The 13864-nt window shown below is 43.9% G+C and overlaps 1 protein-coding gene across 2 annotated transcripts; it reads left to right on the top strand.

Annotated features, from left to right (window-relative positions):
* The first annotated feature begins 9288 nt into the window (after positions 1–9288).
* LOC142993559 (uncharacterized) lies at positions 9289–13095 on the top strand. Of its 2 annotated transcripts, none has more exons than XM_076144341.1 (9): positions 9289–9404; positions 9579–9691; positions 9834–9956; positions 10043–10085; positions 10365–10430; positions 10546–10744; positions 10831–10896; positions 10980–11036; positions 11838–13095. In XM_076144341.1, exons 1-9 carry the CDS (start codon positions 9344–9346, stop codon positions 11944–11946), a joined length of 837 nt encoding a protein of 278 aa, XP_076000456.1. In that variant the 5' UTR covers positions 9289–9343; the 3' UTR covers positions 11947–13095. The 2 variants fall into 2 exon arrangements, with proteins under 2 accessions (XP_076000456.1, XP_076000455.1); XM_076144340.1 differs by having other exon boundaries at positions 10359–10430.
* Positions 13096–13864: the final 769 nt, after the last annotated feature.

The following is a 13864-nucleotide window of genomic DNA, read 5'->3' as shown; positions in this document are numbered from 1 at the left end:
CCCCCCCCCCATTCCCGCCCCCTCCCTATCTACTTCCCGGCTGAGTGAGGAGAATAAAAGGCAGCGGGCGAGAGAGGGAAGTGCAGTAATGAGTGTGTGTTAACACTGAGGTAAGGGGGAGACGGGGGGGGACTGGTAATGAAGGGAAGGAGTAATGGAGCAGTTGGCAGAGCAGATGGGGCGGTAGATTGGGCGGGTGTGGGGCTTGAGGGCGGGTGGGGAGGAATGCAATTGCAGTTTTTCAGGCCTGTTTTTGTTTCATAATACTGTTGCTATGGAGGCACATTTCATTCCTCAGCAACATGTACGCCCGTGTTTGTGCGACAGGTTCTGGTCTCTCTTCTCTCTCTCTCTCTATCTCTTGCTCTCTCTCTGCGTCTGCTCGGCTGGTGTTTAGGTGTGTGTGACAGAGCCGGGCCGGTGTCAGGGTGTCAGGGCTGGCTTAGCTTACACGCCCTGTCAAACACCACGTCTCCTTTACGCCCTGAGTGGCATCTTCCTCACTTAACTCCCCTGTTCGCCTCTCATGGAAATGAATGGGGGGTCGACAAGCAGAGGCAGATTCTGTATGTTGGGATTAGTGTGGTGCAGCGTGCGGCCTCAATATTTACACTCCTGCAACTATGCACACAGCGGGAACAGTAGCCGAGCTCTGCGGTCACTCACACTGGAGGCTATTTGAACTCTTATCTCAGCATGTGAAGCCATTAATGTCCACACACTTCCTTGTGAAAGAAAACTTTCTCCCTCTTCCTCATGCTTGGTTTTGTTGGAATTCCTCCATAAGGTTTCCGCACTCCGTGACAAAGGGCAGGTGGGCGGACGCCAGGGAGGGTCGATCCAAATCGAGCGGGCAGATAAGTGAGGCCCAGCAGGCACGTAGGCCGACCTGCACATCGCCCCATGCCGGAGCGAAGGACACCTGTGTGGTATCAGGCGTGTTTGTCTGATGCTGATAACATCATCAAGGCTTCTGCAACTCAGACATTTACTAAACTGTCTGCCATGGTTGGAGGAAGAAGCCTTTTCATGCAGATGTGAAGCATTCCACCTCCCACAGGCCTCACAGGCTTCACACACTCACACTCACTTCATACAGCTCCTACTTGCCTATGACCACTTGAAAGCCAAAATGCAGGAAAATGTTCTGGGTAAAAAAATATTTGATGTTTTGATGAAAAGATAACAAATAAGAAATAAATTAAATTAATGACTGTGTCCAAAATAAAATACAGTACTTTGCAAAAAATTCCATTTGAAGTGAAAAAAATGAAAACCTCAATCTAACCTTCATGAAGTTTGTAGGTCAAATAGATAAACATGTTAAAGTTAAAGTTAAAGAGCCTTGAACCAACAACAGAACTAAAGCTGTGACCTCATCATACACACTCCAGCTAAGATTTCACTTCCTCCTTCTTCTTCTTCTCCTCCTCCTCCTTCTCCTCCGTCTCCTTCTTGTCCTTTATGGGGAGAGCATCGGGCTACTGTGTTCCAATTCAGTTATACTGTGATTATCTGTTTCATCTATAATAATAGCAATGATAATAAGTGGATTTTTACATGTTTATATGTTTATATATATATAATATATTTTTTCAAGATGTTGATATGCAAAATACAATTATAAAATGTTGTTATAGTGTTTTTATTTGAAATGCTAGAATCAAAACTGCAGCCCATTCCTGCTTAAAAAGCTTTGTGGGGTTGTTATGATAATAATTGATTAAATAATTGATGAATAATTGATTGCGCTCTTGAGGGAAGGAGAGATTGCCTTTCATATGAATGTTTGAAAGCAAGAATTTCTCACTGAGCTTCTCCACGGCATCAAAGACGGAGACTCAGGAGCGCTGCTGGTCTCTGATGTCTGCAGTCCAACACTTAATGGAGTTAAAAGGGATGAATGTGCCTGTGTGGTTTGCTCCAGTTCAGGCTTCTCCCGTCAGTAACGTCAGTCAGCTGCGGTCGCTTGGCCTGCGCGCGGGCACACGGTGTCCTGAAGTGAGTCTGTGAGAAACACTCGCTTGCTCCTCTGCACATAAATCTTTTTGGCTGGACCGTCTCCTCTCTGCACCTCAGGGATTGGGATGTGCTAAGCCAAGTTAGGTCATTGAGCCAGCGAGAGGAACAACAGCAAACCTGATCCTCTCTGATCCTCAGAGAGCGAGCAGGGGCCCGGGCACAATCACTAAGTAGCCTCGTCTCATCTCTAATCTCAACACAACTGTCGTCAAACTTTAACCGCCTGGAGGTTTTATGCCCAAACAACCATTTTTAATCAGCTGTCCAATTTTGTAGAGCAGTCACAGAGGCTCTGTGCTCTCATTCTCTCTCTTTCTCTGTGTGTGTGTGTCTGCATTTCTGTAAATACACAACAGTGGCATCACTTGCACACCCACACACTTAATCATTCTATCACATACCTGCATTCTCGCTATCTGATGACAACAGTATCATGGCGCTATCTGATTCAGACCGTATCATTTGGCGGATCGGCTCACTGCTGCGCGCTTCATTCCACAATCTGCGTCGGTCAACTGAGGCTGGACGTGAAGGATGTTTCGCAGCTTGAATTAATAAATGAGTCACTCACACACACAGAGAGAGACACAGAGAGAGAGAGAGTCAGAATTAGAGCCAGTCACTGTGTGAAAGTGTGTGTGAGGACGACACAGTATATCCCTGGAAAATTCATACTCAGAATTGTCTCTGTTAGCTGCGCTGCACGCCAGAATCCATTTACAGGAATAACACACACACACACATTTCACTGTAAGACCCCACTGGAACCGTCGCCGTGTTTAAAAAAAAGAAAAGAAGCAGCGACAAGCGTAATGTTTCCTTTGGCGAAATAATTTCAATAACCCGGTTTCTAAGTTTGTAAATCTTTTCTTTTTTTCCTGCAGCACAACTGAGCGTACACAAGGAACAGAAAACGCACAATTAAGCCTGTTTTTGCCGTCTTGGAGGTCACGCTGTTGTCTCTGCAAGTGTGATGAGGTGTTAAGGAAGAACAATAGAATGGGAAAGGTTACCTGATAAGGCCGGCGCCACAGCGTGCGGCATGTTTGTGTAGAATCGGTCAGGGTAGAGTGACCTTACTGCTACCTGCACCTTCACTTCTGCTGCTTGAGCTGCTCTCATCCTCCCGCTTCTCTCTCGGCCTCGCTGCAAACCAGATGCGAGCACGCTGAGTGAACCCCCCGAAGTCACAGGGATGAAACTGACAGGTAAGGAATGATTTCAGATGCATAACAAAGCGTGTTAAGACTCTGACAAAACACGCTTCAATAAAACAAGTTTATCTGCCAGGACCTCGACGAGAAACAGTGTTGATAGAGGAATCGCTTTGTTTATGTTGTGCGGTCTGGGAGATGTCTAGAATTGCGCGTGTGTGCCTGTGTGTGCATGTGTGTGTGTGTGTACTCATGTTAGTTCCTTGCCTGCTGAGGGCAGATTGGAATGCAAAAACAAGATCATGAGAATAAAAACAATAGCAAGGAGCAGTGAGGTGTTGGAGACGAGTGCAGTGGAGGAGGGAGAACACTCCCTGCACCCAGGGTCAACAAGCTGAGACTCCCTCTCCAACACACACACACATACACACACACACACACACACACACACACACACACGCACACGCACGCACACACACACACACACGTGCGCGCTAGTAATGTGACGTGACATCAGCCTGTGTTAATGTAGGCAGAGGAATAATGAATACAGACCATTCATCACTCAAACTGTATGGCTCATATGAAAACCACATCAAATAGCATAAATGGAAATGACATCATAGTAATAATAATAACGGAATCAAACCTCAGAACTAATAAGAAATACTAAGATACTTAGTCGAACGTGCTTGGATCTGGCCAGCCAGTAAACAACAACAGAGGCTTTTAAACTGGCGTCATGCTGTTTTCCAGCATGTTTCCAATATACTGACTCATTTCTAAACATGTTGATTTCTATTACAAACAGGCTGAAGTGATCTTGCGCTCCTCAAGAGTTACACGTCGACTCGTCCAGCCCAGTGATGTTGTAAAGTTTAATCATCTTAGATCAGCGGCTCTCACGCACTCAAAAACAAGCCAGACAAATCACCTAAAGTAACAAATAAACAAATAAATGATATTCTGAATCAAAACAGAATCATTGAAGGTTAAATCCTATATTCCCTAATGAAAGCCTCTGAAAACCGCTTTACTTTATATACATACTCTTTTTGTTATCTTTTGGTCAACTACAAAGAGCCAGTATTTCATGTTCCACCAATGGTACGTGCACCACTGTTTGAGAACCACTGACCTCGGGCTCAGGGTGCTTGATGACATCATTTGGCTCAGAGAAGAAAGAAGAAATGAAAAAAAAAGTTGATTAACAGAAGTCCATGGAAAGTTTATCGCATAATTTTGTGTGTGTGTGTGTGTGTGTGTGTGTGTGTGTTGAGGCGGCTCCCAACTTTCACTCCTTAATCCTTATGAGCTTGGATCAGAAAGTGAATTCAAAGACCAGAGATCCTCCTGAGATCCAGATCAGAGAAGCAATAAAATGACGAATGTGCGTGTGTGGGTGTGTGTGTGCGTGCGCTTTTATCTGCTTTCCCATGATGATAGCTTAGCGCAAATAGCTTAAGGAGCACATACATACAGACACCTGGAAGTACTCCTGTAATTCCTGGTTGTGAATGAGCTGCCGGCTGAGTAATCTGTTTAGTTAGACTGATGACATTACTCATTAGGATAACTTGCCAGGGATAATTGCATAATTGGCAGACAGAGCAACAAGAAGCACCCATTACACTCAAGACGCACGGAGATGAGGACAAACCCGCTCATCATCTCAGCATTGATGTGTATCCGGCCCCGCTTTGAGAACGTGACGTGATAAACGACATTTTCCTAGAAGCCGTTGAGCAACAGGTGGACTGAAGTGCTGCCGGATTGTTGACATTGTCATTTGTTGTAATTGTTTAACTGCGGTGTAATCGCTGCTGTCGGCCATAACGGTTACTGTCTGGTTGAACCTGGGAGGTGAGTTATGGTTCCGTCCCTCTGTCCTCTAATCATGCCCCTTCCGTCTCTTTGTCTCTCTTTGGTCTTGGTGACAGAGGATGACAGCGGTGGAAGACAAAGCTGGACCTGTATGGACCGTGAGACTAAACTCTCCCTGTCTCAGGCCTCAAACGAGGTAAAAGTCAATTTCTAAAGGCTTCGAAACTTTCTGCAGTTTGTAACTTTTTGTTAAATTGGTAACATTCATCTTTGGTTTACAGAAAAATGTTCACTCGCTCACCTGCTTTCTTCTTTTGCAACCCTCCTTCCTACTTCCCCGCTCCCCTCTTCCCAGTTTCCAATTTTGCAGGTGACCGGCTGAATGCTTAGCACAACCACACACACACACACGCACACACACGCACACACACGCACACACACACACACACACGCACACACGCACATACACGCAGGCCTTTGTTTATTTAACAACGGGGCTCAGCCAAGTGTGAAGGGCTACAGGAGGGCTGCCTTAACCAAACATGACAGTGATAGACCCCACTGACCTAACCGCCCCCCCACACACACACACAAACCACCACCACCTTCATCCTCCAAATCCAAATCCCTGTCACAGAGAAGTTGTGTTGGCTCAAGGGTTCAGGTCAGGCGTGCTCAGATTTGGCAACGCAGGGAGAAAATTAGCCAAATGGGTAATGTGATGTTTCTTGCATACTTTCTCATGAGTCCACTTAGTACAAAGTGCATGCCAGTGCTTGTACTCATTCTTGTTTGTGTGTCAGAGTAATTGGCAGTGTGTGTGTGCGTGTGTGTAGCGTGCAGTCTCGCTCTGTGTGTGTGTGTGTGTTTGTGTGTGTGTGAGCCATATTTACGTGTGAGGTTCCAGGAGTAACAGCGAGCACGGTCTGAAATCCTCATTGTTTCTGTCTGACGGATTATCCTCCACAATGCGACGCTTTATCAGAGGGCCTGGGCCGCTGTAACGAGACACGCTCGGCCCCGAAAAAACCCAGATCCGTGCCAGCAACGAATCATGGGGGAGAAAGGAAATGAAGAGAGTTTAGGAGAAAAGAGGAGAAGTAGAGCAAAGACCAGAGAGAGAGGGAGAGAGAGAGTGAGGGAGAGAGTGAGGGAGAGAGAAGAGAGAGAGAGTGTGAGAGAGAGAGGGGGGGGGGCAGGGGGGGGTGCAGCGAGAGAGAAAACAGAGTGAGGAGGAGAGTGATGTAGACAGAGAAAAGTTGAACAAGTTTAACTGGAGGCCATGCTTCAAACGGAGAGGTTTGCTTTCTGACAGAGATTCGTCTCAGGAGATCAGGCTGGGAAACAGATTAATAAAGGCCCGTCCAAGCCGCGTGTGTGTGAATAACAAGTGTGCAGCGTATGATGACGCCTCGGCGAGCCTCCGTATCCAGCGAGTAGAGATACGGAGGCTGCCATCACACTGCCTGATGTCTGAAGGAGAGAGGAGGTGCGGTTGATTGGCTCCTTCTTTATGAGACTTTCTCAGCAGGATCGGGTTGCGGTGCCCGAGCTTTGGGTTCAGACATGAGGGTGGGGAACGAGTTGGCCGGCGATGGAAAGAGGGAGGGCATAATATCAGTGTGTGTGTGTGTGGGTGTGTGTGGAGGGTGTGTGTGGTATTGTGTGAGACCCGGTGGGTTCATATACTGGCGTATTCCCTGTGACACCTCCACCCGTGAAGAATGTTCTCTCACACTCTGCCGGCTCTGTTTTTCTTAACTGTAACTAAGAACCTCTGCAGAGGAGAATTTACCCACAATTCAAGATTTTCAGGGCGTCTATGGCGCAAACTGACCTTGACTCTAGAAGTTATTAAGTTAAGTCAGATTCCAATATGTTCATCGTCACCTCAGATTAAGTTTTCCGATAACTTTTTGGACAGGATGTAGCTGAGAAAATGGATGTTACATGGTTCAACACGCAGGTCTGTGTAGGAATCTGCTCTTTGGGCTCCATTAGCGTCCAGTCAGAGGCTGAATCCCTCCAGAATTCGGTGTCTTACACACACACACACACACACACACACAACACACACATTACGTTTTTTTGAGCTAAATCCATAGGGTGTCATACTTTTCCCTTAAGCTCCTCCCTCTTTTCCAACATAACGGCAAACAATCAATCAAACGTTTCAAAATCTCACCCTGTGTGAAACCGAAGGGGATGTGTAAATGCTCGCCTCGGTGTGTGTGCAGGTGTGTTTCATCTCTGTGTGATGGCCAAACACACTTTCAAAGCCTCTAAACTCGCCTCTCCTCCATTGCTCTCACACTCACATTATGTTATATGGCTGTTTAAACACTGGGAAATGTGTGTATTTCTTGGTGTGTGTTAGTTGCATGGGGGTGGTTGTCAATCTAGAATACACTCGATCCAGTTTTCACAGCTCGCTCCTGGCTGGTACGTGTGCTGGTTGGTGTTTCTCTCCGATTTGCGATCGGCTGTATTTTGACACCATTGTGGAGCAGAAGCTAAACGCTAACTGGAGCCAAGCAGGCGTCCGGAGCAGCCAGCGGCCATTGTTATAGAGCTGCTCAGAATTCTGCCCGTGTTGCTTTGCCTCGACTCACACGCCCCCCAAGGCTGAGGGAGAGTTCATACTACTGAACTGTTAGTGAGTTTGATTAAGAGAGAGTGGGGGGGTGGAGGGGGGGTGGAGAGAGAATGAGAGAGGGAGAGAGAGAGAGGGTGAGAGTGAGAGGGCGACAGATAGGGAGAGAGGGAGAGAGAGAGACGTGTGGGTGTGTGTGTTTGTGTGTGAATGTGTGTTTTCAGGCAGTTTGCAGGGACGCTTGCACACACACACACACACACACACACAAACACACACACACACACACACACACACACACATACACACACAATGTCACTTGATATCTATGGAAAATGGATCAGATGATTAGATGGAGTCCATGTCCACACCATCTGGACTGATCTCTTCATCATTCCAAACATCTCTGTCTCGTCTCCTCGTCATCTCAGCCTCCCCGGCAGATGATTACATTTAAGGTGGAAACTTTAGGAGCGTGTTCTGGGTCGGGTTGGGGGCGGGGGCCATATTGAGGGACACAAGCTGTCCTCTGTGTTTTCTCGCTGGACCAGAGAAGATGCAGTGTCACCACACCGGCTTATCTGTCTGCGTGCGTGTGCGTGTGTGTGTGTGTGTGTAAAGGAAAACGACAGAGACCTCAGAGGACCCAAAGGCCTCTTATATTTAGGATCAGCTGAGGGTCATCCTCTGGTCCCTGACCCCTCGATGAGGACAAAGAAGGGGGACAAGCACCATCCCTCTCAGCTGAGCCTTATGCAGAGAGGATGCTGGAAAGTGTAGTGCTTTGTAAGTGTAGACCCCTTGTGTCATTTCTTCCCACATTTGTGTTTACATCCAGAATAGGCCAGAACCTGTTGGTGGCGGTTTAAAGATCTCCCAGGCGCCTGATCCTCTGACCCACAGGACGAGGGCCTCCCCTGGTGTCCGTCATGATAAACTACACGAGAAAGCAAAACCACTAAAGCGATTACATCATTGAGAAAACATGATATATGGCTGGTTTGGGAGGAAGAGGAAGAGGAGGGGGAGGAGGAGGAGGTGCATGGGGGGGAATTCCTGCACAACAACCTGATGGTATGATGATACACAGCATATGTCAGGGAGGATGTAATGATTTTGGTAACAGTGGCCTCGGGGGAAAAGCAGGAAATGAGGCAATTGGTTGAATAATTTGGGGGTAAACACAGAGAGGGAGAGACATTTGTCGACTGGTTAGGGAATAACAGTGGAATAAATGGGACAAAGTCATTGGATGAAGACAAACGTCAGCTGTCTTCACCTGCTCACAGAGACAGTTTGACTGTAAGCATAGCAATGTGTTAACCAATGAGCCTGGAAAACCACATAAAAATAGCAATTCTTTGTTTTGTTTTGTTATTCATACAAACTGTGGTGACATAATGAAGCAGACTGTATATAGAACAATGAATTATTGTGCGCAAAAGGTTTGATATTATATTAAATCCCCAAGCCTCAAAAAGTTTTCGACTTTTTTTAGAGGCCCATCAAAAGAGATTACAAAATGTAAACTATCTTTTGTGTATAACCCGTTACTGTGATCCAAGGCATGCAGGGCGCTATGTTATGGCTGTGGCTGTGTTGTGTGTGTGAGCGAGTTGCATCAGGAAAACATTCCACAGCAGGTTCCGGGGTTGGGCCTATCTTGAGTTTCTCTTTAATCACGTGCCTTCCAATTGTTGCCACTTCCTCTTTAGCCAACTCTCGTTCTTGATGAAGAGTCACATTTAAAATGTTCTTCTTAATGGTTGCAGCGGTTGCTTTTCTACAATTATGCGACAACACAGTAGCAGGTGAGGCCCGAAGCTCTGCCAATATGTATTTCTCTGTTCTTTTTGACACAGAATGATTCTTTCCTTCGCCCACCATGGCGGAGCGCCTTGATAAGGGGTTTCCCAGAAGCTGTGGGTAGCTCTATCATGATTTATTAATGTTTTTCTGTGTTTGTGTTTTGTATTTTCATACAGGATGCAACCATATAAACCATATCGACTTGTGCTGTGATAAAATCAAAAGTGAAAACTTTTTCAAGTACCCATTTTCTCCTGGCGAAGATGAATATGAAATCAGATTTAAAGAGGTATTTTCATTTACTTTGATATTCAATCTCTAATGTCCGTGTGCATCCGCAAAGTTGTTTTTCCTGACCCTCTTCAGTAAAAAAGTGTTTTTCCCCAATGGTCCTGACTGATCAAAGTGACGTTAGTATTATTTCCTGACAGACAGTGATTGCTCGTGACCACAATCCTGAATATGACCTTAAACATGTGAAGAACCTAACCGGAAGTGAACTCATCATGAAGCTCTGTGTGAATCTGACGGTGAAGCTCTTCTTTAAGGATGACGTATGTTCTTCATTATTTTACCTAATTCAGATTTTCACTTAAACTGCAAAATATGGAAGATGTGAGAATGTCCCTTTGCTTTTCAGAGAAACAAAATGAATGAGAACTGCACAGAATACAGAGTTTCAGGTAATGTTGCAGATTATGTATATAATAAATTATAAATGTATAAATTATGTATATACTTCTACACACTACTATATATACTGCTCCTCTACTGTATATACTGCTCTTAATGTAAATACCCCTATCTGTCATTTAACTGTGACTTATCTGTATTATAGTATTTAATTATCGCTTTTGGACTTCTGGTTAAGGGCTATCTGCATTTCGTTGCTTGTACTTGTGACAGGCAATGACAATAAAGTTATATCTAATCTAATCTAATCTAATCTAATTAAGTGCAACATCATCTGACCCCTGATGAACCTAATGAAGACAACAGGATTAAGGACGGACCACCGGATCCCAAAGGTGAGTCGCTGTGTCTTGTGCCTAAGATTTTTATAATCTCTATGCGTGAACAATATCTACATCTAAATGAGAATATTTGAAGATAATTTGAATGTGTTCTTTGTTTTGTCTTTAGATGCAGAAGGAATTGGACGCTATGGAAAAATTGGAATTGGGATTGGTGTGTTCCTCTTGTGTTTTGTGATCATTGCAATCTGGCTTGCCATTAGAAAACCCTTTGCTGCCCCATCAGGTGCACTCAATTGCACAGTTGCCAAGACAAAAGCGAGGTTTTCCATGTTTCGACTCAAGTCGTCTCCTAGAGTCCGGCCAGGGTGAGTTCCTGCTTTGACTCTAGACTCTAGTGCGTAGTTTTCCATTTAGCTGAGCAGTGAGATTTAACCAGTATTTTGTATTACAGTGAAAACACTGTCACAGTATACATCCCAAGTGGAGACACAAGCGGGATGGATGGAGCCCCAAACAGGTAAACCTCCATATTTTGTCCCTTCACACAGCATCATATTCAGTCAACAACAATATTTGACATATACTGATTGTCAACTTCAGGAAGTTGAGGAAGGATCCAGGCGGACAGAAGGACAACAGAGGACCAGACGTAGAACTGTAAGTCTTAAATCCGGGTCATTATTCCAGTCTGTGGGTAGACTGAGTTACACTACATTGTCAAAAATGATACAACTGTTGAATTTTCGGAGCAAAACAACGATTTTACATTCGTAACTCCTCTCACAAGAGTTGTTTGTTAGCCGGAGGTAAGAGTGAAAAATCATTGTTTATGTTTCCTTAGTCTGCTCCCCGGAGGTTGATCACTTCTTATTAGTGGTTCAGTATGAAACATTTATCATTAATTGCAACTAATGAAATCATTAATACTGAATTTGCTGCTGTTACTCATGTTAATGTCATGTTACTCATGTGTGCTCAGTGTTCAGCCTGTGTCTATTTGCACATAGATAGTAATATCTAACAAAAAGGCGGTTCAAACTAAAATGTGTTGGCGACATTACAATAAGGATAATAAACAGAAAAAAACGTGTTAGCTGATACGTGACTATAAAATCAGTGTGAGTGAGAAATAGATTTGATTTGATTGTTTGAAGATTTCTTTTGTTGAAATATTGTGATCTTATACTGCGACGGTACACTAGTTGGTGAGTCTTGATATGATATTGAAGAATGCATGCCACTCTGCTCTCATATCAGTGTAGCACAGAGAACACACACACACACACACGCACACACACACACACACACACACACACACACACACACACACACACACACACACACACACACAAACACACATACACACACACACACACCTGATGGGCAGACTGAACAAAACAAACCAGAACAAATCAGTTGCTTTTTTAAGAATCCTGTCCTTGATGTGTCTCCCTACAGAAAACTTGACCGAGGTCCTGACGTGGGAAAACAAGCCGCAGCTTCGGTGGACGAACAAGGCTCTATCCCAGACCAGGCCCGTGAAGTGTCCGATGGCGTGAAGCAGTAACTCTTAAAGAAACTGTCATTTTAGTAATAGAATATGCGGTGCCATCCACACAAACACAGATACATTTGAAAACAATTTTGAAGCTTTTGGAAAACGTTCTCCAGATTCCCACTCTGGCTGTCACACACCAGTGTCTGTGCCTGACTGTCACCAGTGTCAATTATGTGTTTTAAATCGTTGTCGTGCAGGCGGCCGCCTTCTCGAAAACATTCACACCAGAAAGGAGTTTTCAAAAGTATCCGGGTTTGTGTAGATGTAGCCTGATTGTACATTTTGAATCATATCAACAGCAGTAATAATGTTGTTTAACTATATTATAGTACATATTATACTATACTGTATGTGTACCTCTATAAATTCATAATGGATATACATATATATATATATACGGATACGTTTTACTGGCAGCACCTTAGAGATCAAGTTCAGCACTTTATCCCATCATGCATTTCTCTTATGACAGCATTGCTGTTTGGTCTTATCATGAAATGAATATTTTTAAGTGCTGGTCTTGACCTTATGATGGGTGAACCACTAAGTTGCCAGAAAAAGTACCATAAACCATCAGTGATACCATCAGCTGAGGGATGACATAACCATCTGTTATGGATTATGTATACGCACAGATAAGTGTGCTATTTATACGGTTGTCTTCTATTTACTTTATGGAAATATGTCGTATTTGGGACAAGTATTGTAACTTTCTTAAGAGAAATATTTTTAAAACTTCTTTTGTTTTTTTTTGTTTAGTAGTTTGCCTATTACATTTAAACACAAGGCTGATTTATTTGAGATATTGATGTGAATTCATCTTTATTTTATTGCTATCAGTCATTAATTATTGCATGTATATTCGGTTGTATGACTTTCTGTTTTGTTTTAATCAACATTTACCCCATAATTATGGGGATTATTATCATAATCACAATTATAATTTGGACGGTGACAAACAGCACTGTAAGTTTGTAGAGTTGTGTACTTTGTTGCCTTTTTTCATTGTCCGATTTTCATGATCTTCCTCTTGGTATTTGGTTTTAGCCTTCTTCCTAGCTCACTCAGTTAAGCCTCTGCTTTACAACCACAAGGTTGTGGTGTTTTAACTTGTAAGTGCACTCTTTGGAATTAAAAATTATTATCTTTCTTGGGTCAAACACTTGGTGAAATTTGTCATTTTCTATTCAGGTCTATGGGGGCCCCCCTAAGGAGGTGAGATACAGAGTCTGAACCAACTCACATATGTTTCTGGAGTCTTAAAGAGTACTGAACCAGATGTCAGACCTCAAGCTCTAGCCCTTTGAAAAACCTAACCTAACCCTAACCTTAGCTCCAGCCTTATTCCTGACCCACACCCAGCACTATATAAGGTGGGAAGCTACCCCCAATCTATACGGAAGCTATACCAATCAACTCAAAATGGCCAGGAAACACATTCCTAAACATTCCCTGGAGACATTTTTATTTTTTGGGTCAGACACTACTGCTGTAGAAATTTAGAAGCTATACCAATCAACTGCAAATGCACCAACCACAATTCAAAAGGGGACCTGACAAATGGCTCCCCAAGATGAGAACTAGTTCAAAGAGCATGATGTTATGAGTTTGAACCCTGTGCTGGATTAAATTTATGAACTCAAACTTTGTTTCTACAGCGCTGCTCAAAAGCAAAATCATCAGTGTTGATGTGTGTGTTTAAAATCTGCAGTGCAGCTTGCTTGTCCAATTGACACTGTTTCTTCATGCCTCCTAGTCTTTCTGGGAGATTCTGGGCTGACATGAAGTACAGCATGTGCAGCAAGTAGCTTCAGTTTCATAACAACAACTAAGGAATTTCATTTTTTAAGCCCATATCTTGGGCCTTTGAGAGCAACAAAAAGCTATAAATGCATACACAATATCCACATGGCACTAGGATCCATGA

Source organism: Genypterus blacodes, unplaced genomic scaffold (genome assembly GCF_046128005.1).
Source record: "Genypterus blacodes isolate CSIRO-AG114 ecotype Tasmania unplaced genomic scaffold, CSIRO-AGI_Gbla_v1 ptg000028l_1, whole genome shotgun sequence".
Lineage (NCBI taxonomy): Eukaryota > Metazoa > Chordata > Actinopteri > Ophidiiformes > Ophidiidae > Genypterus > Genypterus blacodes.
Note: the sequence above shows the minus strand (reverse complement) of the source record. Positions and strands in the feature narration are given on the sequence as shown.